This window comes from Ictidomys tridecemlineatus, unplaced genomic scaffold, assembly GCF_052094955.1.
Source record: "Ictidomys tridecemlineatus isolate mIctTri1 unplaced genomic scaffold, mIctTri1.hap1 Scaffold_90, whole genome shotgun sequence".
NCBI lineage: Eukaryota > Metazoa > Chordata > Mammalia > Rodentia > Sciuridae > Ictidomys > Ictidomys tridecemlineatus.
The window spans coordinates 255413-283200 of record NW_027526137.1 but is presented as its reverse complement, the minus strand read 5'-3'; the positions used below and the strand labels follow the sequence as shown (position 1 = coordinate 283200).

Genomic DNA, 27788 nt, shown 5'->3' with positions numbered 1-27788 from the left:
ATGGTTGAGAGTGGATCAATGAGTGGTGGCTGGATGCAGGAGTCTAGCGGTGGGTCAAAACCAAAGCTTGCAGAGGGAGACTTGAAAGGGTTGAGCAAAGAGGAAGACCCTTGGGTTTCCTGGATCTCTGCAAAGCCTCTTGTGGAGGTCATGGGTTTCCTCTTTGGGGTGCTCCTCTGCTCAAAGCACCTGGTGAGTGCAGAGCCCTCTGGCCGCTCTCCAGTCTGCATTAGGCAACATCAATCAAGACCCTAATGTCCACCTCAGCAAGATGCAGGGCTCTAGTATCAGATGTCATATCAGCTGTGGTCTGCCTCTGAACAGAAGGAAAAGAAGCCACCAACAGCACACACCTGTCATCCAGGGCAGCTGATGGCCAGGGTGGCCCAGGCATGGTCACATCCCAGATGTGACGTCCGCCCCAGGATGAGGCGTGGCTTTCTGCAAGAGTCACAGAAGCAGTCCTGCAGGAGGGCTTACCTCTGGGGCTTGCTGGACTCAGAGAAGGTGCCTCCAAAACACAGTGGGGTTTGGGGTGTGTCGGGCTCATGACCTAGGAGAAAGCTGGTGGCTTCTGCCCACCCAAGCACCCGGATTTCCCTGATCTATGCGAAGAGGAGGCTTCAAAAGGGATTGGGGCCTCCTCCACCCCCACCTTAAAATCCCCTTATCTATCTCAGGAAAGAAGGCTGGAGGTCCCTGCCCCTGGACAGATGTCCCTTACAAGATAGTGTTTGTCCCTGGGGCTCATTCAGATTCTAAAGAGGATGTAGCCCAGTGGTCAGACCTACTGGGTTCCATCCCCAGCACATGTACACACACACACACACACACACACACACACACAAAATTCTGTAACTATTCATTATCCAAATAATCACTTATATGCCCTCAAAATTGCCAATATTCTACATTCTCTTCCTGCTATATAGAAAAAGTGAGATATAAGTTTGGCCAGGCACAGGGGTACACGCCAGTAATCCTAGTATCATGGGAGGCTGAGGCAGGAGGATTGAGTTCAAAGCCAACCTCAGCAAAAGCAAGGCACTAAGCCACTCAGTGAGACCCTTTCTCTAAATAAAATACAAAATACGGCTGGGGATGGGGCCCGGCGGTTGAGTGCCCCTGAGTTTAATCCTCAGTACTAAAAAAAAAAAAAAAAAAAAAAAAAAAAAAAAAGCTAGCAGTTTTTCAACAAGGCCTGATGGTACACACCTGAAGAGGCTGAGGCAGAAGCATCACAAGTTCATGGCCAGCTTTAATAATTTAGCAAGACTCTGTCTACACAGGCATGCAGAATCCATCCCTTCCCCCCTTTTCTCTCTCTCTCTCTCTCTCTCTCTCTCTCTCTCTCTCTCTCTCTCTCTCTCTCTCTCTCTCTCTCTCTCTCTCACACACACACACACACACACACACACACACACACACACACACGCAGCTGCAGAGCCCTGGGTCATACTCCAGTGCAGGCGCCAGGCAGGAGACAAAGGTCGCCAAGATTCCTGCGCCCGGCACCGGACACCACACAGCCTCTCCCCGACTCCTCCTGCCCTCAAAGCCAGTCTCGGCGGGTCTGGACTCTGCGCCGCCTGGCCCGGGCTCCTGCGCCCCGCCATTGGCCCGCGGCGGGCCCCGCCTTCCTGGGAGTGGGTGCCAGAGCCGCGCACTCGCCCTTGAGGAGCTAGGCGCGCGGCTGGGACCAACTAGCCGCGCCGTCCGAGCTGCGCAGCGCGCTGGGAGCCAGAGCCGGAGTCGGAGCCGGGCAGCGGGCTGGGACCCAGAGCCGGAGTCGGAGCCGGAGCCGCGAGCCGGAGCCGCCAGCTGGAAGCCGCGAGCCGGAGCCGCCAGCTGGAAGCCGCGAGCCGGGAGCCCAAGCCGGGCCAGAGCTGAGCACGCGCGCTATGGTGAGTGCGGTTCTAGCCTGTGCACTGTTCTGGTCCAGCCTCGAGGGTCTCCGCCGGCCGCCGCGGATGGCACCTGGGCCCGCCCTACTCGCGGGGGCTGGTCGCCCGCTGCAGTGCAGCCCCCGCTCGGCCCTCGGGAGCGTGAAGCCGAAGGGCGCCCGGGCAGGGCTTGGCTCGCTCCGGTCCCCACGCCCCCGCGCTGGATTCATGGCCTGAGGCCGGTCGCTCGGAGCTTGGTTCTGGGCAGCTGGCCCGGGCTGGATGGGGAGGACTCGCGGTGGCCCGTTCGGCTTGGGGACCCTTGGTGCGGTCTGATTTGGGGCATCCGGAAGTCCTTTCACCCTGCTTGGCGTGCAGACCCTTGGCAGCGGGCTGGGTCGGGTTTGAGGGTGGTGGTGATTCCGAGGCTCTGAATCCACCTGGACCTGAGTGTCCGGAAAGCTGGGGGCATTCTGGGGCTCCATTGGGAAGTGGTGTGTGGCTGCACCTTGAGCATTCGCAGGGCTAGACTGGGACACTCCGAGACTGCTGATCCCGCTGTGGCATAAGGGTTGGTGATTGTGGCCAGGCCAGGTTGGAGGCTGTCAGAGACCAGGGGCACTTGGAGGCTCCACGTCCAGAGGTCTGGTCTCCCCAGCGTCTCCCAGCAAGTCTTCAGAGGAGGGGCCAGGTGCTGGCAGGGATGGGCAGAGGCACCAGAGAAAAGTGGGACTGAGGGGAGGAAGTTTCATGGGGGTCTCTGAAGCCGTCAGGGAAATCCTTTTGGTCCAGGCTGATCCAACATGGTCCTTGTCTGGAGGAAGTTGGCTCCGCCCAGAGCCAAGGCCTCTGGTCACCTCTCCAGGGCCTGGAGATTTCCTCTCCATCACCAGGAAGAGGCCACCTGCTTCTCTTTGGCCCTTTTCCAAGGGACAAGTACCTCTGATTCTGTCACCTACCAGTCAGGTTCTGTGCCCTCTGCAGTAGGCACAAGGCATCAGGTCAGGCCCCAGGAGAGCATGTGCCAGTGATGGTGGATGCCAGTCCCTGGGATGCAGCTCTTCTATTTCTCTTGTGATGCTGCTGCCAAGACTGAGGGGCACATTGGGAACAGCTGAAGAGCCCCCAGTGACTACCCAGGACCACTCCCTGCTCTGCTCAGCTCCAAGAGACTCCTTGCAAACTCCCTTTCCCTGTCAGTCACTTCTAGAATTTTCTTCCTTATGCACCAACTAGAATCTTCCTCCTGTGTACCACCACCTACCTCTTTAGAGAACTGTGGCTTTATTCTACCTGCCAAAGCACCCAGACACGGTCTTGGACTCCACCTACCTCTGATTTAAGAATCCCACAGGAATGCTCTGCTTGGTCAGTTTCACTGTTAGGGTGCATTACCCGGGGACCAGCACTTGATTCAAAGTCTTAAAATATGAGTCATAAAAGAAGGTAAGTCTGTGAGATCATGTCACCCATTGTGCCTTCAAGCCCACTCTGACCTAAGTTACATGGAAGGAAGTCTTTTTTCCTCCTTAAAAACCATCATAAAGAGGAAGAGGGAGAGGTCCCCACCTTGCCTTGGTGACACTTTCCAGAACCTCACATCTGAGAAGCCTCCCAGCCCATCAGGAAGATTCCAGATTCTGGCATCAAACAGTTCTGGGTTCGAGTTCCAGCTCCTCTACTTCCCCACAGGGACTTTGGTCAAGTTGCACCATTTTCCCTGGGTTACAACTTGGCTCATCAATGACAGGAGATGATAAGTCTTATCTTCTAGGGATGACTTGGAAATTGGTTGAGATAACCCAAGTGAGAATGTTTTGCTTGGATATAGCTTAGTTTCCTTACTTTTACAACCTTGAGCTCAGGTTGGGAAGTTCTACCTAATGTCTGACCTGTTTGAAAGTCTAGAAGAAGGATTAATGTCTATCATGATATGAGGAGAAGAGGACAATGATATGTAGATAATATTTTGTATGTCATTCAACAGATATTTATTGAACACTTATTATATACCAAACCTTGTGCAGGGGAAGAAAAAACTGAAATACCATGTTAGGAGAGCAGTCCTTCAATGTCTACCTGGTCCTCAGGCTATGTGGCATGTCCTTAGGAGAGGTGGCAGTATCACACCAGGAGAGGGCTGACTTCTGGCTGGAGAGATGAGAGAAGGCATCACTGAGCAGGTGGCATGTGAATTGGAAAATTCATCCCAGTTCGGGGACCTGGGTGACATAGGAGCTGAGTGACATGGAACTCTGAAATCCCAGGATGGAGCTGGCCTGGCAAGTGTGTGAGGGAGCCGGGAAGAGGGGGGCAAACAGGTAGAGGGGTGCAGGGGCAGAGAGCAGGCTGCAGCAGGCTGAGTGGAGGCCCCAGGGTGGGTCCTTGACACACCACCTGTGATTGGGGTGGGGCTGATGCCAGGCTTCCTTGGCCTCTGTCATTTATCTCTCCCCCAAACAGGGGTCCCTGGGCCGTCATTCCTGAGGTGGGGGCGATTCAGGACTGCCACAGCGTTTGCCCCTGATCTCCTGCTCTGTGGACACTGAAGTCTAGTGCCCTTCCCCTCCAGCGTGGCCAAGGTTCCCCTGGCCCCTGGGTCCTGATGGGGCTCCTTGGCGGACCGTGTGGGCTGCTTCCTGCTCTGCTCCCCACCAGGTCTCTCCCCCGTGGCAGGGAGTCAGCACTGATCTTAAAACTCAGTGGAGGGGCTGGGCTGGGGCCACTGGGGGAGCGCTCCCCGGGTTCCAGCCTCAGCACCACCTCAAAATAAATAAAATAAAGGCATAAAAATATAATAACATTATTAAAAAGGAAAAAAACCCTCAGTGGACCCACCTCACCTCCGTGCAGGCTGAGGATGAGGTGGCTTTTTGTACCCCCTGCCTCAGGCTGTCCTCAGACCACCCAACACCAGGCACAGAGAGGTGTGTGAGGCTGCCAGGGCACAGTGCCAGGACAGGCACCCATCACCTGGATGTTTGAGACGTGAGCCAGACAGGCAGGCTCCGGGGAAGGAGACCAGCCCAGCTTCCCCTCTGCCCATTCCCAGCGGGGGCCTGAGAGCTGCGGGTCATCTTTACTCCCAGTGGTGGAGCTGAGGACAGGTCCAGGGCCCAAGTTTGAATCCTGTTGAACTACCAACTTGCTGTGTGACCTTGGGTCAGCCACCCTCCCTGTCTGTGCACCTTCCCTACCAAGGGGGGCAGATTGCTCCGCTTCTTGGGGTACCATTGTGAGGACACAATGGGTGCGGACACCATTAAAAACACGAGGGGCAAGGTTATCGTTTGCAGGTAGGAGGACGGCCGCATGCCAGGCCACAGTCGCGCCTCAGCCACTTGGATGGCCAGCACCTGTCTGGTAACCGGGTTACTCATGTTTCCTTGCATTGCTAGGTTTGGGGTAAGTAAGGATGTTGTCGCTTTGTGTCGAGGGGTGAGCCCTCGTTTCCTGCCAGCAGCCGCCCCTGGCAGACGAGGAGCACCAGTCACCTCTACGGATAGCAGAAGGCAGCAAAGACTTGAGGTGGGATGTGTAGCTCTAGCTGGGGCCCTTCCAGAACGCTCGATGCTTGGCTTGTCTACCTGTCAATGAGGGCTATTTCTCTGGGTACAGATCTTTAAGTTATGACAAATGCAGAAAAGTGAAAAGTCACAATCCTGGCTCTCAGGAGCCCAGAGTCCAGGAAAGCCACGAATGTCAGGAAGAAACTTTATAAAGCTTTACAAAGCTCCAGGAATTAAAGGAAATGAGCCAAAAGTCCAGGGAGAACCTAAAGGAGCCTTTTCAAAATTAGGGGCATGATGGATAGAAGGGAGAACGAAGAGGCGCTGGCCTGAGGGCAAAGCTGATACCTGACTATATTTGCAAGGGCCTGGTAGGTCTGTTAAGTGACCTGGAGGAATCTAGTACAGAGGGAAGTGATGGTTGGAAGGGCTGTCACATGTGGGCTCTGGGCCTGAATTCGAGTCCTGACAGTTAGTGATGGCTGCCCAGCCATGGATACAGCTCAGCCTCTTTCTCCTGTCCTTGGCAGTGAGATACCTACCATGAGGGCCGTAGTGAGAAAGGGAGTCTGCTTCAGGACAACATCTGCCATTGCTGAAGCTGGGGATCTGGTCGGGTTTGTTTTTTCTCTCCCGTGGCCTGACCCCGTTCTGTGAAGAAGTATGTAGATTTCTTCTGGAGAAAAAAAAAAACACAATAAGCTAACTTTATATTCCTTTCCTTTATTGAAAAAATCCAAACAATCCTTTTCAAATGGGCACCTCACATTTCTCATGGTAAACTGAGGCTCAGAGAAGCCCATCAGCTTGCTCCCATCCCACGTCCACTAGAAGTTGAGCCTCTGGAGGCTGCAATGCAGCAGTAGACCTGGGGTTTGCCCCTGAATATGCCTGAGAAGCACCTGCACTCCGTGAGGGCAGCGTCTCTGGACCCGCCCAGAGGAAGTCAGGTGGAACAGGGCCTGGATGGGGGCTAGCACTTCAAGGTGCTGGAATTCTCCAGGTCTTCTGACACAGGTGGCCCGAGTCCATGCTGAGATCCTTGGCCCTAAACCCCACAGGTTCCTTTCCCTCTCATGACACAGAGCATCCTTCACAATGCTGTCTTTATCTGCCCTGTTTAAGCCTCTGACCCAGTTTCAGCCTAGGGACACTCTGCTCTGGCCACTACACTGTGCTAGACTGTCCACTAGACAGTCATTGCTGTGGGCAGCCCATAGAGGAGGCCTGAGCACATGAACATCCTGCAGAGCGAGAGATGACCACTTGGAGGGCTGGAAATGATCCAGGTGTCCTGGGCCTTGCCCTCATCTTCTCTCCCTCCCCTGGGGCGGGGTGCATGAGGCCATGCTGAGCCCATGTCCCCTGCTGCCCTGGAACTTCTCTGCTGAGTCTGACTTTCTCTGTGCTTTCAGCTCTGGGGCCCTAATCTCCCTTCCTCTCCTTTGGGTCTCCCAGTCTCTTCCCCCCGGAGCTCTCTCACTCTTTCTCCCAACATCCTGTCTGATCTCACCCCACTGAGCTCCCCAGCATCCCGCCTGCCAGAATGGAGCTGGGAGGCAGTGACTAATGAGCTTGGAGGTGAGTCATCCGCTAAATATAAAATCCCACTCATGTCCCTGGATGCAAAAGATTCCAAGCTCCGCATCCTTCCCCCAACTCCATCCTTCCTCAGGGGGCTGAGAGTTTACTCGTGAACAGAAAATAGATAAATACCACGGAGCAGCAACAGCAGCAGCATCCTTGCCCTTCAGCTCTCCCCCTTGCGGGTCTCCCAAGGCAGCAAATTCCCCAGTCCCTCGTTTCTCCAGCTGTCCTGGGAGAAAGCAGCTAATGGAGGAAGACAGTGACCCCTAAGCCCTGCAAAGTAAGTAAGGAGGCGAGATTCATCTTCAGGATCTCCCCTTCTCCCCTTCTTGATCAGGTGACCCCCAAACTGCCCATTCTCCTGTGGAGGGAACCAACCCTTTAAACACACTTATATAAGTAGGCACCAGGCAGCACTTGAACACGGATGGTGGAATGATGGGTTTCAGGTGCGGACCCTACTCGTGGACAGGTGTCTCTTTTAGTATCACTGATTCCTCCCACATAGCTGGCGTCTTTATGGGGACCGACTGCTGGGGTCTTTTGTTTCACTTGGAGTTTGGATCCTTTATATGCATGTGTAGATACATTCCCTACACCTACCCCTTTGTTCACACCTACCTGGACATCCCATGTCTATGCCCACACGCACATCTACACCAGCCTGTGTGTATTTAATAGTTGGCATTTACAGTGTCACAATGTCATGGTGTCCTGAACTGGATTCACACCTTACATGGATTGTGTCTGTCCACTTCCTGCATCTTGTTAGATAGACTCTATCACTATCCTCAATTTATAGAAAGCCAAATTTCAGAAAGGTAAAATCAATTGTCCAAAAGTTTACTGAGAACCAGGATTTGAACCAGGGCTATATACTTTACCTCCAGGCTAAACTAGTAGCCTTCAAATGTTTTGTGATGCAGATCCATTGACACAGAGGGCACACACCTGTGTACATGTGAGTGAATATACATGTGTGTCCATGTGCCCACATGGGCATACATGTGAAACACATGCTTTGGGAAATAACACTTATCCTGCCTTCTAATTTCATCTACCTCATTCTATTCTATTCTATTCTATTCTACTCTGTCTTTTCCACTCTGTTTTCATTTTATTTTAAAGATTTTGGTGCCCACCAGTGGAAAACACGGGAAAAATCATACCTAAACTGTACTAATCACTCCATTGGACAGTACATGGAGAGCAGATTTCTATCCTAGGATTTGGAACTAACTTCCTCTGATGGCTTTAGGCAAGTGTCTTCACTTCTCTGGGCTTTGTCTTCCTAAAATCTGTTTATAATGGAGTTTTATTATGTGACCCTGGAGGCTGGGCTTATACCTTCCTGCAACAGTTATAAGTCCTTTGCTTCCATGAGTGATACTCTGAAGGTCTCTCTCTGGGGAAGACATAGGTCAATTGACTTCCCCCAGCCTCGTGCTTCATGAGTATATATCTGCACACACATGTGATGCAGGAGACAAACAGTGGCGGAGGGTCTGGAACGTCTTCACTCTTCCTTCCACAGCACCCTCAATCATTTCATGCAGAACAGAAAGGCAATACATTTTCCATCTTTTAGGGATTTGCTCTGATGTGGAATGGCACATTTTATATAAAATGTTAATTTGATTCCTCTCCCCATCTTTTTATTTGTCTGCTTCTTTATGTCCTTCCGTTCTCATGCTTTTTGGAAGGAAGAGGAAAGACCACTTCAGTGGAGGTCAGGAGGTAGAGGTGGAAGTAAAGGGAGACAGAAAAGGAAAGATGGGAATTGACAGGTCAGAAGAGTGTGTCTGGGGAGAGCAGGATTATGCTCCCATCTCTTCTCCGACTCTGAGTCCTGTGTGAACTTTTGAGCCTGGCCCCTGCCCTGTCTGGGTGTGCATGGGATATGAGGGAATTAAACAAGGCCTCCTCCCACCTGAACATTCTAGGGTGAGGAGGGTTATGCACCTGAGGCAGGGAGGAGAGAGAACAAGACGTTGGGTGAGCTCACACAATGGCCACTCTAAGAAATCCCTGAGGATGAGACTCACTTAAGTTTTCATGACTCAAGGAACCTGCCATTCTCTCCTTGGATACATTCAAAGTGTGCTTGTCAAGTGTTGATGAGTTTCAGACTTCCAAAGTAGCCTATCATAGTTGGGGTCATTTTGTGGACAACTTACATACCAGTGCTAAATGTCATAGAATCACTTGAGCAGGTCACCCATGGGCATTTCCTATTGCTATAGATGAGGCTCCTTAGGAGAAATTGTTTGCTTAGGTCTGGAGATTGGTTGGACCTCTTTCTCTCTGACTTTGGGGTGAAGAAGTGTAGAACTTGTATGCTTCATCAAAACTCCATGCATCCCAGGTACACTCTGGGCCAGGCAAATAAGTTTCACCTCTAGAACTTGGTTGTATTGGTCAGCTTTTCATTGCCAGAATAAAATACCTGAGGAAGGATAATTTTATAAAGAAGAGAGGTTTACTAAGTCCACAGTTTTAGAGTTGAAAGTCCAAGCAGCACAAAGCAGACTCTGGTGAAGTCCCCTTGGCAGGCCATGGGAGCATATGTGGGGTGGGAGCAGGAGAGGATCACATCTCAAAACGAGCCAGACAGAGGTAGGATGGGGGTAATGCTCAGCTTTTATAACAATCCTCTCACAAGTACTAATCAGACAGTGAGTACATCCATAAGAAATTAATTAAAAACAAACTATGGGTAAATGGCAGAAAGATCAATATAGGGAAGGGAGCCAGGGGTGGAGAGAGGGAAGGAAAAGAAGAGGTACTGGGGTTGGAATTAGAACAAGATATATCCCATGCTTTTATAATCATGTCAAAGTGGATTCTATTGTCATGTATAATTAAAAAGAATCAATGGGGAAAAACAAAGTAATCAGAATTCCCTGGGAGATCCCTTAATCACTTTTGACCCTGGACCTCCCACCAGACCCCTCTCAATACTGTCACCTGGGGTCTGAGTTTTCAACACAGGAGCCCTTGGAGGAACAACATCCACCTCTCAGCCCTGGCTCTCCACAGCACAGCCCCAGGGCTGCCTGCTGAGGCAGCTGATGCCCAGCACCAGGGGCACCATCCACAGAGCCCCTGGGAAGATGCCCAGGTTCTGCTGTGAGCTCCCTTCCCCTGTCTGGAACCCCTCTCATGGTATCAGGCCTGGTGCTCTTTGCCCTCCATGACCTCTGGGGTAGACAGAGTTTTGGTGGCAGTGGTCTGAAGCTTTGGGTCACAAAGTGTTTTAGTCAGGTTTTTTTTTTCCTGCTGTGACTAAAAGATCCTGACCAGAACAATTGTAGAGGAGGAAAAGTTTACTTGGAGGCTCACCGTTATAGAGGTCTCAGTCCATAGACACCAGGTTCCATTCCATTCGGGGCTCCAGGCGAGGTTGACCACCAAGGCACAAGAGTAGGGCAGAGGAAGGCAGCTCCCATGATGACCAGGAAGCAGAGAGAGCAAGGTCTCTACTCTCCAGATACAAATATATACCAAAGCCACGCCCTCCAATTTCCACCTCCTCTAGACATCCCCGCCTGCCTCTAGTTCCCACTCGGTGAATCCCACCAGGGGATTAACTCACTGACTGGGTTAAGGCTCTCACAACCCCGTAATTTCCCTCTGAACCCTCTCACACTGCCTCGCCTGGGAGCCTTTGGGGGACCCCTCACACCCAAGCCATAACACACAGGAAGCAGAGTACCTATCATCTGCGTCCAGCCCCATCAGAAGCCACCTGAAGCTTAGTTTTCTAATTGGCTACTGATTTCATATGCTGAAGGGCCTTCAAGGGGTCACACTGATGGCTCTACCCTGTTCCCATCTGCATTCTCTTCCCCTCTTCCCCACATCAGAGGCTGGCACTGCTTCTGTCAGGGTCAGAGAATCCTCTGGCAAGAGAAGGAGGATCACAGATCATCACACTTGGGAGCAACAACAGCCTGCACCTGTGGAGGTTCCTGAGCGCTGCTGTGTTGGGGGCACCCACTACGTGTCAGCAACTTTTGGGAGACACCTCCCATCCGAGCCATTACACAAAGGACAATTTTGTGTTAAAGTTTAAAATGAAAACCCATCCTTAAAATGCAGTAACCTCTGTCTCAGGAGCAAGACCTGGATCCGAGAAGTGGGATACCTGTGTGCTCCTGACCATCTGATCCGTGATGACCTGATCTTCCCTTTTCCAGTTAATTAGGGAGAATAGGGCTGGGAGCTGCTGACCTCTGTGATCAGGAGGACTCTTGGAGACCTCTGAGAGCCTTAGAGAAGGAGAATCAGCTGAAGAAAGCTTTCTTGCAGGTGCAGTAGGAGAAGCAGTGGTGCTGGCTTGAGCAGGCAGGGGTCCGAGCATGTGCTTCAGATAAAGAAATCCATGTTTTCTTATCCAGGAGAGATGCCTGTCAGTTAATGGGGCAGGAGGACACGGTCCCTTGCCACCTGTCCCTTCCCCGTGTGAGCCCACAGGAAGGGAACTGGCACAGGGAGATGGAGCCCCATCGCCATCTCATCACCTGGAAACATAAACCTGGCCCTAAGAAAGTGAGGACTCTGTGGCTCCAGGTGCCCTGTCACTTTCTCCGACCAGGAGCCCATGGTGGACATGGGAGACTTTTCCTCAGACAGCCTCGTCCCAATATTGAGGTCACTCATAGCTACCAAGTGGAAAGAACGTGTCCCAGCATGACCCTCACTCTCACCTAACCTGTGTGCTGCTGCTCTTCCCATCCGGGGGCCCAGCTTCCCCACCCCTGGCCTCACCCCTGCCTAGCATGGGGCCAGCGCTCGGCTGATTCTGTTTGTTTCCTGGAATCAAAATGAGTAGGGGTTGAGGAGGAAAGAAGAAAAAAGGAAAATACTTAGCATTTGTTCTATGAAAACTCATTGTTCACCGGGTGCAGTGCTGCACTCCTGTAATCCCAGAAGCTCAGGAGGCTGAGGATCATGAGTTCAAAGCCAGACTCAGCAAAAGTGAGGTGCTAAGCAACACAGTGAGACCCTGTCTTTAAATAAAATACAAAATAGGGGGGCTGGGGTTGTGGCTCAGTGATAGAGCACTCACCTAGAATGTGTGAGGCCCTGGGTTCAGTCCTCAGCACCACATAAAAATAAATAAATAAAATAAAGATATTATGCCCAACTACAACTAAAAAATAAATATTAAAAAAATTTTAAAAAATTTAAAAAAATACAAAATAGGGCTGGGGATGTGGTTTAGTGGTCAAGTGCCCCTGAGTTCAATCCCCAGTACCCTGTGCCTCCCCACTGCAAAAAACAAAACAAAACAAAACAAAATCCACTACCAAAAAGCCCTCATGTTCTATCAAAATCCTTGAAAAAAAAAAAAAAACCTCAGAATTTACACCCTTCTTTTTTTAGGCCCACAGTTTGGTTTTCTTTATGTCTCTAACCTTTTCATTCGAGGCCTGAGTGGAGCAGGCTAATTGGCATCTTGAAGACCAGGTGAAGGGTAGTGGAGGTGACTGCCTCCCACCGTACACAGGAGGAACCAGAGTAAGAAACAGAGAAGTCCTGAGCATGTCTAGTGCCCCTGGGACTCAGGAGATGGATGGCATGTGTTCTCCTCCATTGCTTGACCCCCAGTAAAAAAAGTCACTAGATTTTATTGCTTATGAGTGGTCAGCCCTGGGCAGTGCACTTTACCTGACCACTCCTGTTTCCTTGACTTTCCTTATTTCCTTGATTAAGTTGCCCACCTCTGCTGACTGTCTATGAGAATTACATGAGATTTGAGGGATGTTTAGCAGTGAACCAGGATCTCCCCTGGGGGTTCCACTACCTTCCCCCAGACCACCAGAGTTTGCTCATTTCCAAAGCCTTGGTCTCCTCTTGATTGGCAGTCCTACGGGGAGCAGGGCAGAAACTGTGAAACCAGCCTACCCTGTGCTGGAGGCCTGGCTTGGTCCCATGTCAGCTGTGAGACTCTGGACTAGTTTCCTAACCAGTCTGACCCTCAGTTTCCTGATGTGAAAATTTGGACTAATGATTCTCACCTCCCAGAGGTGCCTGGAGGATCAGCTGAGATGGGACAAGGATTCACACACAAGCTCAGCTTGGCCCTGGCCCTGCCTATCCTGACCCCTACCCACTCATGGGCCCCCAAAGGGGTCCTTTTCCTTCTGTTCCACTGCTCAGGCCTGTTGCTACTTTTTGGCAATTTTCTAGTAAGGAATCCTTGCCTCTTTCACTTTGGGGAGTGAAATGGAGGAAGCAGATCCCAAGCCTATCTTCCCAAAGGTGACATGACTTGGGATCCCCACTGCAGGGGCAGCAGAGAAAGGGAGCCCACTCTAGTTTCACCCTTCGCACTCAGCATGAGCATACAGGACTTGCATTTTATGCCCTTTCTGCACCTCGTACCTCTATGGTGACCTGTGAGGTAGACGGATCCTGACAGAGCCATTTAGTATTCTGTTCTGCCCAGACACCCAAGGTGACTTTATAGGCGGCGCCAAACCAACTGGTGTTGTCTGAACACATGACACATCTGCCCCCCTAGTGGCCATAGAGGGAAAGGCATTGGCTGCTCCCAGCTAAGCTTGCTGAACGCCCAGCAGCATGACCCAGTACAAATCCAAGGTAAGACAATAAATAGAGTCATCACCTGGATTCATTCAATCAGCAAGCTTTACTGGAGTGTCTACCAAGTATGTGTGGTTCTAGGTAGTGGGATCATGTGGGTGATCATGCCAGGCAACAAGGAATGGTCTCAGCAAGATGGTGATGATGACTTTGCAGCACTCTTTCCATCACTGAAACTTGAATTTGAACAACCATCCAGACACAGAAATTCCTTCACAAGAGCTAAGAATCCAGGTGAGGGATTACAAGGCCTGGATAGGAAGAGACACATTAGAGAGGAAGGGAAGGTGGATTCACATTATCCTTGTAACCTCTCCATAGCTTGTGCCATTCACTATGGAGAGAGGTGCCCTGCGTGGGGGTGAAGGAGAGCCCCAGTCAGTCTCAGTGCTGGACAGTTCCTGCTGATCTAGCCTCAGAAGTTTGACAGAAGGGCTGAGTGGATATTTAAAAAACAGGATCCAACAGTATGATTCCTACAAGAGACTCACTTCAGTCTTGAGGATACACAACTGGCTGAAAGTGAAGAAATGGAAAAGGATATTCCACGAAATAGTAACCAAAAGAGAACAGAAGTGAGTGCACTTACATCAGAGAAAACAGATTTTAAGACAAAAACTGTTGCAAGAGAAAAAAAAAAGTCATTATAGAATGATAAAGTCATAAATATATGTGCCCAACATTGGAGTCACTAAATATATAAAGAATATATTAGCAGAATAGAAGAAAGAGATAGATAGCAATGCAATAATAATAGGAGACTTCAATTCTCCAGTTTCAATAATGGATAGAATATCCAGACAGAAAATCAATAAAGAAAGCATGGAGTTAACATTATAGATCAAATGGACCTAGCAAACTCAGAGCGTTCTATTCAACCACAGCAGAACACATATTCTTTTCTAGTGCACACAGAACATTCTCCAGGATAGATCATATATGAGACCACAAAACAATTCTTAACCCATTTAGGAAGATTGAAATCCTATCAAGTATTTTTCCCAACCACATTGGAATGAAACTAGAAGTCAATAATGGCAGAAAAGTTAAAGTCCACAAACGTGGAAATCAAAAGATGTCCTTCTGGACTACCAGTGGGGCAAAGAAGAAATCAAAAGGAGGATCAGGGGTGGTGCTTCCCTAGTGAGGACCAGGTTTGATTCTAAGCACTGCACATCCAAAAAAAAAATAGGTAAATAATTTAAAAAGGGAAATCAAAAGGGTAATAAAAATGACATTTTAAGACAAAGAAAATAAAAACAGAACACACCAAAACTTATGAGATGCAACAAAAGCATCACTAACCAGCAACTTAATCATACACCTACAGAAACAAGGAAAAAGAGAAAAACCCAGCCCTAAGTTAGCCAAGGGAAGGAAATAATAAATATCAGAAAAGAGATCATTGAAAAAAGTAGAAAACAATGGGAAAGAACAATGAAGCTAAGATTTGGTTGTTTGAAAAGATAAAGGAAGTAGATGAACCTTTACCTAGCCCAAGAATAAAAGGGAGAAGACCTGAGTAAATAAAATACTTAGGAATAAATTTAACCAAGGAAGTGAAGGATCTGTATACTGAAAATTATTATAAAACACAAATGGGAAAGTGTCCTGTGTCATTGGAAGTAATAATACTGTGAAAAATGTCTCCATCACCCAAAGTGATCTACAGATCCAATGGGATTGCATCAAACTAAAAAAAATTCTGCACAGAAAAAAATAAATAAACAATAAAACAAAATTAAAAAAAGCAACCAACAGAGTGAAAGAGACAACCTGAAAAATAAAGGAAAATATTTCTAAAGCGGACGTTTAATAATGGATTAGTATCTAAAATATAAAAGGAATTGAACAACTCAATAGTAAGAAAACATAATCTGATTAAAAAATGAGCACAGAACCTTATTAGATATTTCTCAAAAGAAGACTTACAGTAGCCAAGAGATCAATGAACTACAACAACAAAACAGTCAACATCACTAATCATCAGAGATCTGCAAATCAAAACCACATGAGTTATCACCTTCCATCTACGAGAATGACCATCATCAAAGACAGAAACTAACAAAAATTGGAGTGGACACAGAGAGAAGGTAACCCTTGGGTTCTGTTGGTGGGAATGCAAATTGGTACAACTATCATGGAGAACACTATGGAGTCTCTTCAAAAGATTAAAGCCAGAACTATCATATGATCCAACAATCCAATTTTGGGTAATAGCCAAAGGAAATGATGACAAAGAGAGATGTCCACTCCTATGTCCTTTGCAGCTTTATTCATATTAGTGAAGATATGGAATCAACCGAATATCCATCAATAGATGAAAGGATTAAGAAAGTGTTGTGTACATGGTGTGTGTTTGTGTGTGTGTGTGTGTGTGTGTGTGTGTACATACAATGGAATATTTTTCAGTCTTAAAAAGAAAGGACATACTGACACTCTATACAACATGGATGGACTTTGAGGATATTTGCTAAGTTAAATAAGCCAGGTATTAAAGGGTAAGCACCATGTGGTTCCAGCTAGGTGAAGTACCTGGAGTCATCAAGCTCATAGAGCAGAAAGCAGAATGGTGGGAGGCTGGGGAGGAGGACACAGAGGATTGCATTTTAATGGGTACTTTTAGGGAGGGAGAGAAAGTTCTGGTGCTAAGCAGCCCTGGCTTGACCATTGGAAGAAGATGGCCATACAGCTCAGAAGGACCCTGTGATGCTACTCGCCCTATAGCCCTGGCAGAGGTCCTCTGTGAACCTGGGTTTTCTGGGTTGTCCTAGGCAACCTGACTAAGCCCCCAGCATCCCTGGGCCACATGCACCCATGTCCCCACCCAGATTGCCCTCCTCAGACATGTGTAGATAGTGTTATCCACCAAAGCAACTGGGACCTCGGTGAAGATGAGATCCTCACACCTCTTCTGTATGTACCCAACAGATCTCAGCAGTAAGCCTGCTGCTGCCTCTACATACAGGTGACACACGAGAGGAAAGCCACTCAGTGCTCCGAAACTTTGTCCTCTTGGTTGGTAGGTGTGGAGTCAACAAATGCTTCCCTGATGCAAGACAGCCTGGAGCCTAGAGCAGGTCACCTGTTCTAGATGCTTCCTTTCATCGGTAGAGAACGGAGGCCCTGAACAGGATCTCCCCAGGACTGCTGGGTACGTGAGTGACAAACCTGGGGCCAAGTCCTTCTGACCCATGCTCCCTTCACACCATGGGCCTGCTCCTGTCCCACCAGCCAGGGTTGTAGGGACCCAAGTCCACAGACGACCCCAAACTTTGTTCTTGATGCTGAACTCCTTTCTTCCCCAGATTGGTCTTTAGAAATACTCAAAAATGATAAAGTGACTTTATTGGTAGTTTTCCTTCTGTTCCCAATTCAGTTCAATAAACAGCCAAATAAAATAAGAATAAATAAAATAAATAGGCAGAAGAAAATCATAATAATCAGAACATTTCTCAACGGTAAAGTTTCAGTGATGGAAGAAGTGAGTCATGTTCTAGAGAATTCTGCCAGCGAGTATTTTCCCTCACTCTTCAGATGGAGCAACGGAGCCAGAGAGGCACTCGAGGGGTGGCTGTGAGGAACGAGAACCAATCATTTAGCACATTTATCTAAAACCACACACACCAGTCCATATTATCCTATTCACCAGAGCCACCAATGTATGCTTCATCCCTCTGTAAATGTCTGTTCCCTGCAGCACAGAGCAACAGTTCCTGGAATTGCATCCAATGTGCCTTGAGGATAATCATAGTTGTGGTTTCAGAGATGCTCCAATAGCATTTATATAATACTGTGAAATTTACAGGTAAGCATGGAATCTATGCTTAAGAAAATATTCGTTTTGGACAAGTGATTTATCAGACAGTGACAGGATTTGGAGATGTGGGAGTGAGTTCAAATAATAAAGAAACATCTCATTGGGCATTTTCTTGGCCCAGCCCTTGGGGGAAACTTGCCAGTCTGTGTGGCAATACACTGAGAGCCCCAGGACCTTCACTCATGAGTGATTGAGGACAGGCCTGGGGAGAAGGGCCATTCAGGATTCTGAGCTAATCTGATTATCCAACGCATGGGAGGAGTGTTAGAGAGAATGAGTGCTTTCTCTCTCCTTCCAACTTGCAATAAGTGCTAGTTTTGTGTGCTGACTGGCTCCACGATCCTCTGGAAGGGACCCCAAGACTTGAGCTTCATTGGGGTCTGTTGAGTCCTATTTTGGGGACAGTGCTGTGAGCCTGTGCCCAGGAACAGAGAGCTCTCCCTGCTCTGCTAAGTGCAGCCTTCACCGTGTCCTGTGCCTTGGGTTCAGAGAAGACATTTTTAATTCATAAACCATAAAGATCATCTTTTATAGTATGTAATTCAGTGGCTTTTTGTATATTCGGATTGATGTGACCATCATCACTAACCAATACTAGAACATCTTCATCACTTCAAAAACAAACCTCATGCCCACTAGCAGTCACACCCAATTTCCTCCCTTCTTCTTCCCTCCAGTTCCTGGCAACCACTAATCTACTTTCTGTCTCTTTAGATCTGTTCATTCTGGACACTTTGTATAAATGGAATCATATAATATGTGATTTTTGTGGTTGACTTCTTTCATTTAGCAGAGTATTTTCCAAGTTCATCCACATGGTAGCATGTATCAGCTCTTCATTCCTTTTTAATGACTGAGTAGTCTTCCAGTGTACGAATATACTGCATTTTATTTATCCCATTATATGTTGATGTAATCAAGGAGAATTTGGGCACTGTTCTGTGCTGCACTTGAAGCCTACAGACAATTAACATTTTTTTCCATTCCCTCATCAAATCAGTGTTTTAGGAAGATGGCTAAGGCAGGCCTGTGAAAGCCACAGGGGCAGAGATGAAGGATGATGGGTTTTGGTTGTTGGTTATTCTTCTAGACAGGAAAGAAATATCAAGGTCACCTGGGAACGTTTGTGCCAGAAGCAAGCCTGATCTCCTCTCTCTCCCTCTCTCTCTCTCTCTCTGCATCTCTCAGCTTTCCTGTCTGTCACTCTTCCTCTCTCAGCTCAAAGCCATAAAGCCACAAGCTTTGAAGAGCAGCTCATCTTGGGGTGAGAGCCCCACGGTGGTTTCAGCCATGTCTCATATTTCCCCTGGCAGCTCTGTTGAAAATCAGCCAACCACACTCCTTCCTGGAATGTGCATGACTGATAATTGCCTCTTGCACAATTATCTGCAAAACTCTGTTGCTAATGAAATGAATGATTTAGTTATCCTGGTTAGTAATAGCCCACCTCACACAAAGACCACTGTGGCATCTGTGAGGCTGGCCGGGATGCTGGGGGAGGCACTTATCTGCAGTCCTTACAGTCACTCTCTCATCTTGGCTAACTGGGTGGGGGGGGGAGGGTGCCCGCAGCCTGGTCCCTGCACCTTCCCCACGCTGCATCAAGACCTGGGAGCATCTAGAGGCAAAACAGGAACAGACCCAAGATGAGCTTTCTGCTCGCGGATTGTGACCCACTAAAGTCTGAGGCTGCTTCCTCCCCGCACCTGGTGAAGGAGGCCTGTGATGATGTGCAATCTGCCAGGTTTACTGCGGTCCAGGGAGAAAGCGGCTGACTGGCAGACTGGGGCTGCATCGGGGCAGAGAGGAGATCAGGCTTGCTTCTTGCATCCTGAAACACCCCTCCCGGGACCCCACAGTGGGTGGCTCCCACCCTGGCACCCAAAGAGCACCCTTTCCTTTTCCCACAGCGCCAGACCTCCACTCCCCTGCTTCCCAGCAGGACCATCCAGGACCCTCAGGTTCTAGCTCTATTGCCCATTTTCACTGATTTCTAAAGAAAGACATCACCATCAAGAAATGGAGAGAAGAGGGTACAGCTGGGGGATTGGAACTGATCAAGGTACATAGAGAGAAATAAGCATAGTTATTTGAAGAAAATTTTGTTGCAAACATAAATGCGCACACACACGCGCGCGCACGCGTGCACACACATACACACACACACACAGTTCTCCTCCTCTGGTCTTCTGGAAGATTCTACTCAGGGGTAACTTCCTCAGTCTGGGAAATAGCTGTCCAGAGTTGTGATTGGAAATTTGCTTAAGGGACTTTTATGAAATGAGCAGAACCATTCAGCAGACTATTCACAAGAGAGCTGGGTACTGGGGGCTGTTGGAGGAGCTGGTGTCTGTGCATGACCTGACCTCACCCCTCTTACTGGTTTGGCTCTGGATAAGCCACTTGATCCACAGCAAAATTTAGTAGGTGCTCAAAATATACTTGTAGAGCTATGTGTTTATTTATTTTGACAGCTACCCACATGTCCCTTTCTAAATATTTTGATGCAGCTTACAACAATAATAATGAAACAAAGGAAGAACTAAATTATGTGAGAGGAACACATTGAGTGAAGAATATAGTGAAGTTAAAGAAGAGATCAATACCTGAAAATTATGAGACCATAGAGGCTGCACCTTTAACCCTGAGAGGCACAGCCCTTCCTGATTTTGATAGACACTTCCCTGGGTTTTGATCAAGAGGATCTGTGGGGGCAGAGGGTGGTGCCCTGGTGGCACTCCTGGGTGGAGAAAGAGAAGGGCCTGGTGAGGACTACTTTCCTCCTTGTTGGCACTTATCAATGCGAGCCAGATACCGCCCAGCTCATTTTCATTATCAAGAGTGGCTGTTTTCAACATTGTTTACAGAGTAGCGATGCTCTTCTAAAATCCAATGGAGAGTAGGGACTTTGTTTAAAGTTCCTATGGGGCTGGGTACTGGCCAATTTTCTAGACCTCTCATTCCCTACATAGGAACTGCTCGATCCCAAGGGTCTGCAAACCCCTCTCTGTTCTAGGTGAATGGATGGACATCAGGAAAGAAAGAGGGAGAGAGGGAGGAGCTGGGGGGGTGGGCAGAAGGAAGGAAAGATTTTTATTGCTACTTTATAACATTGTAGTAAGAACCAGCAAGAATATTTTTACTTTGATCTGGTAAATTGGGACTTCCTTTTCATGTGCATCAAACTGCCCTTTGATTCTTTAAATCCAAATAAAACAAATTATGATGTCAAGAGATTGAAGAGAGAGTTCAGTGGGTACTATCCTTGTTAAGCATATGGGCTCTGGAACCAGACTGCCTCAGTTTGAACCCTGGCCCTTACTTATTAGCTGCGTGATACTGAACAAGCTACTTACTCTTTCTGTACCTCGGTTTCTTCATTAGTAGAAGGGAGTGTCAATAGTACCTACCTTGCAGGGTTGTTGTGAGCATAAAATACACTAGTGTGTATGTGGGTTTAGAATCATGTATGACACAGGGTGATGATGTAATCAACACTGGCTGTTGTTATGGGTGTGGAAGTGTGTGATTCCTTGCAGTACCAGTTTTTGCACATATAATTCCTGGCCCTCCAGTAGGTATCCTATTTAACTTCAGGACCCTACAGGGGGCTTGTTCACTCAGCAGATGGCCAGGGATTTGTGCTGCAGTGAGTTCTGTGAATGTGGTTGGTTGGGCAAGGACGGGGTGGGGCGGCTTCTGTGCCTTTTGCTGTTTTGCTGGGGAAGACGAACTCTGGAGGCATCCAGGTCCAATCTTAATTTATGGTTGTGGGATGTTTATAGCAAACTCCTTCCTAGTCTATATGATCTGTAAGTCCAGAGGGTGTCTGCTGGGTGAGAGGGTGGTCAGCGAATGCTTTCTTCCTAAGAGTTTCCCAGTCTCTTAATCCTTCTGGCTCTGAGCTTGTGATCTGGGGCTTACATACAAATGACTTTATAAGTCTTAGCAGGACCACAGGGTGCCATCATGTCAGAAGGGGAAACCAAGGGGCTGGGGTTGTAGCTCAGTGGTACAGCACTTGCCTAACATGTGTGAGGCTCTGGGGTCCATCCTCAGCACCAAATAAAAAATAAATAACTAAAATAAAGGTATTGTGTCCAACTACTAAAAATAAATAAACAAAACAAAGGTATCGTGTCCATCTACAACTGAAAAAAAAAATTTAAAAGAAGGTGAAAACAAGGCACTGTATTCTAAAGAAGCTGGTTCTAGGAGCTGCCCTTGAATTATTGTGGAGTCCGATTTCACGTGGGGGCTGCTGGGACTCCTTTATTCAGCAGTCTGGCTTCTAAAATGGTTTCTTTCCCTCATCTCTTATAAAGCCAGGGAAGGGTGTTACCTGAGAGAGGCTATTTGGACAAATCATTTTAATCATTTCTCAGTGGTGCAGTTTGGTGAAGGGGGCTGGGAAGGAGAGGGTTGTTCCTGGGGTTTCCAGTCACCCCAGTACTCCTTTAGACCATCAGCGATTGGAGAGTGTGGTGGGGAGGGGGCTTGCAGAGGACTCAGAAGGCTCAGAAAGGTGATAACACTTCACCATATGGAAAAGGGTGACAGAAAAAGGAGGAAGACTTAAACTTTAGGTGATAGGGGGTGGCCGAACCTGGGGATGCAGGTGACGTCCCAGTGCATAGTGTTCCTCGGATAGAAGTGTCTTTGGTAAGAGGGAGGAGTGTGAGGCCATGTGTTCTGAGGTCACCTCCCCATAGTACTGACCACCTGAGTTCCTCCTGTCCCCTCTTGAGAGCTGCCGCCATCATCCCTTGCCCTATTAGTGGCTACCTCCCACTCCTGGGTGCCTTTTATTCTCTTTCTCCCTTGGGCTGTGAGAAGGGCAGAGTGCCCAGCCAGGAGGGAATGGACATGGATGTGTGTGGTTGTGCATGTGTGTGTGTGTGTGTGTGTGTGTGTGTGTGTGTGTTTGTGTGTGTGTGTAGGGGCTGGGGCTGACAGCAGGTCAGAGCACAGGAGTAGAGAGCTTCTGGCAGGTGAGGCTGCCCTTAGGTCAGCTCTGTACCCTGGAGCCCAGAGGACTCTTCACTCAGACGGCAGCAGCCTGCAAGACCCCGAGAAGCCAGAGCATCTTCAGTCACTGACCAGAGGAGACCCCGAGGAGCCCGGGAGGAGCCTCAGGAGTAAGTTAGGCTCTGAAGGGCTGGGTGTGGCTGGGCTCAGTGAGAGGTGGGAGAAGCCAGGGATGCTCAGAAAGATCTGGACCCACAGAGCAAGAGAGAAGAGGAAAAGGGAAACTAGGAGACCTTCGTGCCCTCGGTCTGTGGCTTGATGCACAGTATCTTCATCTCTGTCCCTTGGGCCCTGCAATTCAGAGGCCACAGCCGGGGGCCAGAAATTCCAAATAAAGGAGGGAAGGGTGTGAGGTGTGATACCAGTGTGGCCCATGGGGTCTCCCCAGTGGTGGATGGTGGGTGGTCATAGTCAACATTTGAAGGCAAGAATGGAGGGGTGACCCTGAGGCTGGTGGTCAGGCTGGGGAGACTGAGGAACCAGGTTCTACAGGCCCTCAGTGGGTAATAGTAAGTATAAGGGGTGGTGATTTTGGACAAGACCCAGATTTTGCTTCTACTTACAGGTGTTCACGATGACAGTACCCTGGAAAGCTTTGGAATAAAAATACCTGGGCTTTAGGTCGTGGAGGTAGGAGATGGTATCGTGTAATGAAAGGTTTCATTTTTCTCACCTGCCACAGCCTTAATGTCAGATGCTTGGGAAACAAGAGGTGGGGATGAATGGGCCTTGGAGCTGGCTGATGGGAGGGCTCGGGGCAGGTGGGTGGCCAGTCTGCCTGTGACCTCTCCCCTTTGCTTCTTGAGATTCACAAACAAATTCCTGGTTCCTGGTGCCCAGGCTGCTCCCTGTCACCCTCTTTGTTGTTCTCTGCCTCCTTCAGGTGATGGTGGGCTCCTGCTCCACATCCTGATGGGACTCTCTGGAGCTGACAGAACCCTTTATTGCCTACAACTTGGACCTGGTGCTTCTTTCAAGGTATATGTTTTATGAGGTAAGTCTGATCAGCGCTTTCTGCAGAGTTCCAGCATCTGTTACTCCTTGGGGAGCCCAAAGGATAAATAAAGCCATGAGCTTCTGACACAAAAAGTTCCAAAGCCTAGGCGGGGACATAGGCAGGGGCTGGGATTCTGTTGGTCTTTCACTTCTCCATCCCTGTTACCAACTTCTGTCCTCTATTTTCTTAAATAGAGGAGCAGAGGTCCTCACCGGCCTCCCTCCTCATACAGGGGTGTGGTCAGGCCCCCAGAGCTGGGCTCATCGCTGTCTTTCTACCAGTCTTTCAACCCCAGCTGCCCTTCTCCCCTGGCCCCCTGACAAATGCCCACACAGCCTTTAAACTCAGGTCAGTGGTCTCCTCTCTGCAAGCCTTTCCTCTCTCTCCCAGGCCTGGCTATTAGCTTCCTGCTGGGTTTCCACACTCTCGCTACAGGCCTCTAACCTCAGCAGCGGGCCGCTGGAGCCCACTCCACCAGCTGCGGAGCGCTGGTTGGTGGGTCTCTTCCCAAGTCCATGTTCAGGGATGTCTTGCTAAATAGCTTTAAGTCATCCCCGGCAGTATTTACACCACACAAATTCACAACACCACAGATCAGTGCTTCTTCTCCCACCCTGAGAGCCTGGCTGGCATGTTTGTCTCCTCCCCAATGGCAAGTCCATCAAAGGAAAGGGCTGGGTCCTACTCCTGTTTGTAAAGGCAGGCCCAGCCGAATGTCTGGTATTAAGTGAGAAATAACTTGCCAGACAGGAGACTTGTCCTGGGAAACTTGTAAATTGTGATGACAGTATATTCTGCTGCCTCCCACCCCCATACTTCAAACACTGCCACACCCTTATCAACTTCCTTCTTAAAGCACTTAGGAGCTGCCTTTGCCTGTAAGAGCAGAATTTAAAGCCTGGAGGCAGGGGATTTTTTATCTGCCTTGTTTTGTCCCTGTGAATGGTGTGGAGAAGTGATTAGTACAACACTACCAAACGAGTCAATAAGTAATCAAATCTAAGCTCCTTAACACAACTCTCAGGCCCTTCACTAGACCACACGACTCTCCCTCAGTCGCTGTAGTTGCTTCCTCTGGGTAGGAATCCTCCCACTGATCCTCTCACCAGCACACAGGGTTAGGACCCAAGGCCAAGCACCACCATAAAACCATCTCTCCTTCCCCTCCATTTGCCAAAGGCCTCTTCACTCTTGCATCTCTGCTGACTTCCAGAACACCCTCTGTCTTTCTGTAGTAACAACCTTAAAGATTAGGATTATTTCCTCCATTCTTTGTGGGGCTCTGAGCTCCTTGGAGGCAGGGCACATGTGTGGATGGCCTTGGGTTCACCCTGGCCCTTCACTGCCTAACTTAGTATCTCACATGTGGGGAGTCATATCTGTGGTCTATGGTTTACTCACATAAAAAAAAATAGAGACTAATGAGATTTGTGCAAATGCTGTCTCTGATCTATCCACTTCAGGGAATAGTATGGGTTAGCAAAATCTAACCCAGTATCACTAGGGGTTGGAGGGGGACAGTGCTGTGGGGAACATGACCAAATCCAGAATCAGCCTCATGGGCCCTGGTGTCTGATCTCATGGTGGAGTGGCCTTATGACTCGATAATTTGCTTTTTCCCTTTCCCTTCCAGTTCATGGCCACCTTGCTTCTGGCTGACTGTAACTACTTCTGCCAGCCAGTGGACTACAACCGAGCAAGCTCAGGGTGAGGGTACAGCAGGAAGTGGGACAATTAAGGCTGAAGAGGGAGGGTTGGTGGAAAGACCCTCATATAACAAGCAGAACTAAATCAAGACAAAGTCACCAAGCTTTCTGATGGGAGGCTGGGGACTGGCTGGTTAGGCACAGGCTTTGGAATCAGAGGAGCTCAGACCTCAGTTTGGACATGAGATCTGCCAGTTACTGGCCATGTGACATACCTTTTTTGGATCTCAATTTTCTTATCTATGTAATGGGGATAGGAACACTTACTTTATAAAAGGAAACTTTGGGGAAAGATTGAATTAGACAATGTCTGAGTGTTTAGCTCTGAGACAGGTGCATATTACTGGTATCTAAGTGGTAGTTATTTCATTATTGCTAGCTGTTCTCAGATTCAACTGGAAGTAGAACAAAAGGCTTCCCAGCAGCAAGAAAGCTAAGCTTCGACAGGTCACCGAGTAGTGATAGGGATGTTGAGTCACTGGGGTTCCAACAAGGAGCTAAAAGTCTTGCGACTCAAAATATGGTCCACAGACCAGCAGCATCAGCATCGCTGGGAGCTTGTTCAACAAGCAAAATCTGTGCCCCACCTCACGCAGCAAGCACATGGATTAAGAATCTGCTTTTCAATAAACAAGATCTGCATGTGCTTAGGATTGAGCTGAGCATATTTGGAAAGTCCTCCTTTGACCACTCGAAAGCTGTGCCACCTTATTCCTGGGCTAACAAGCAAACAGGTAGGTAGGCACTTTGGGAACACAAAGTGTGCAGGAACAGAGAGGGCTGAATCCTGCCCTGCTGGGCAAGCTGTGCCACCAGCAGGACCAGAGTTTGATGGAACTTCCCCTTCATGCCCAGCAGATGGCGAGCGTGTGCTGGTGGTGCTACTCAAAGGCTGCTGAGTCTCTAGGCAAGGTGAGACTCCCCAAGCACTGGCTCCTTTACAGTTCTATCAGCCAGGTCTCAGGCGGTGTTTCACCTGCCCAGTGTGAATGCTTTCCTCCAGCATCCCTGTTGGATGTAAAGCCTTGGTTCTAGGATCTGACTGAGGAAGGATGCTCAGGGACTGATGTAGCATCTCACTGCTACAGGCTTCCACCGAGTCCCCATTGTTCATCGATTCACCTGCATAAAAGTAGTCATTTTCCCCCAATAGCAAATCCAGAGGGTTTGCAGCACCTAGTGGGTCAAGATCATGATGTGGGGTGGTGGTGATGAGAAGGTGCTGAATCCTCCCTCCGTCCACTGCCCTGCTTACTTGTGAATTTACGTAATTGTATGATTCTATGTGTGTGTATGTAAATTGTGTCAGGGAAAGGGCCATGTGCATATATCTGAACACACATCTTGAAATAAACATGATGCCATTTGTGTTTCTCTTCATTGGTGTTATTTGTCTCTTCTGTAAGTCTCTGGAAGTGCCATGCTGGCAGATAAAAGCCACTGTGATTCTCCTGTCTCACTGGGGGACTTGGAATTCCATTAAGAAATCTTTGAACACATGCTAAGAACCTTCAAAGGGAGACAGGGATGAAGAAGAAATGAGATCAAAATGGGCATAACCATACTCTTACAAAGTGGAATATAGGACCAAGATCACATGGTATGACAGAAGTGAACATTTACTGAGCTCTTTAAACCTAGAGCTGGATGGGACCTGGAAAGCAGTTGGCCTGAGAATGGTCTCTGTGCCTCCAGTATTGTTATTTTTCTTTATAATCAGTTCCCTTGGCTCTTTTTAGGTAAGTTCTTATTTTTTGATGCCTCAACAATTAAGAAAGTTTTAAAACCTGTCAAAGGCCACACAGTGCTATTTGGGGACTATTTATTCATCAGGCATTCCAGGTAATCAGCTCAAGGCCACCCAGGGCTACATCCTGTAGACAGAATACTCACAGAAAATTCCCCATAAGTTACACAGGATGTGAGCACAGCCCACACACTTTTCCAGCCCAGGTTGAGTGCCTCCAAAGGTGGCTGCCTGTTTCAAGGAAAACTTTATTTTTGTCAATTTATAGGAATAAGTTCTGTTCATTGGCATGGCAGCCAGGATAAGGGGGAAATTAGTCATTCCAGAGTTCAGAGCTAATATTGTTCAGTGCCTGTGGCTACCTCTGCCTCATGGGGCAGCACAAACGGAAGTGACCTCTGCTGGGTGACACTGAAATATGACTCTGGGGGGACAGTGTGGTAGATGGATTTGGGTTGTAAAGACTATACCTCAGGTTATCAGGATAATAGTGTGCACATTATAAATCAGAAAGCTAATTGCATTTGGCAAAACAGTCAAATTCCTCCCCAAAGTAGAAGTTCATCTCTATGGACTACTGTAGATAATGATAAGGAAAGGTGCTGGCTGGAGTTTTAAAGATACACTATAACAGGGCTCAGCTAAATTGCCTGACAGTGCCCATTTGCCAAGGCAGGGGGGCCCAGAGTAACAGGTGGGACAGGGGAGGTCCCTCTGATGGAAGAGGACTTGCCCCTTTACCTCCATCTCCCAGAAGGGTCCAATAGCTGATGTCCTAGCTATCGCCTCACAGATCAGGGTGCATCTAATTGATGGACTTTTCAGTTCACCCTAAATGGAACAGTTTCACGGGGCCCTTCCAGCTCAGTATTCTGTAAGGATATTCCCTCCCTGCCTTC

General features: G+C 48.6%; 1 protein-coding gene across 1 annotated transcript; it reads left to right on the top strand.

The window, feature by feature from the left end:
- LOC144374824 (uncharacterized) lies at positions 1-26522 on the top strand. The gene is made up of 6 exons (XM_078037587.1): positions 1-192; positions 1559-1904; positions 23323-23417; positions 25070-25143; positions 25674-25876; positions 25998-26522. The coding sequence occupies exons 1-6, from the start codon at positions 1-3 to the stop codon at positions 26039-26041; spliced, it is 954 nt and encodes a 317-aa protein (XP_077893713.1). The 3' UTR covers positions 26042-26522.
- The last annotated feature ends 1266 nt before the right edge of the window (positions 26523-27788 follow it).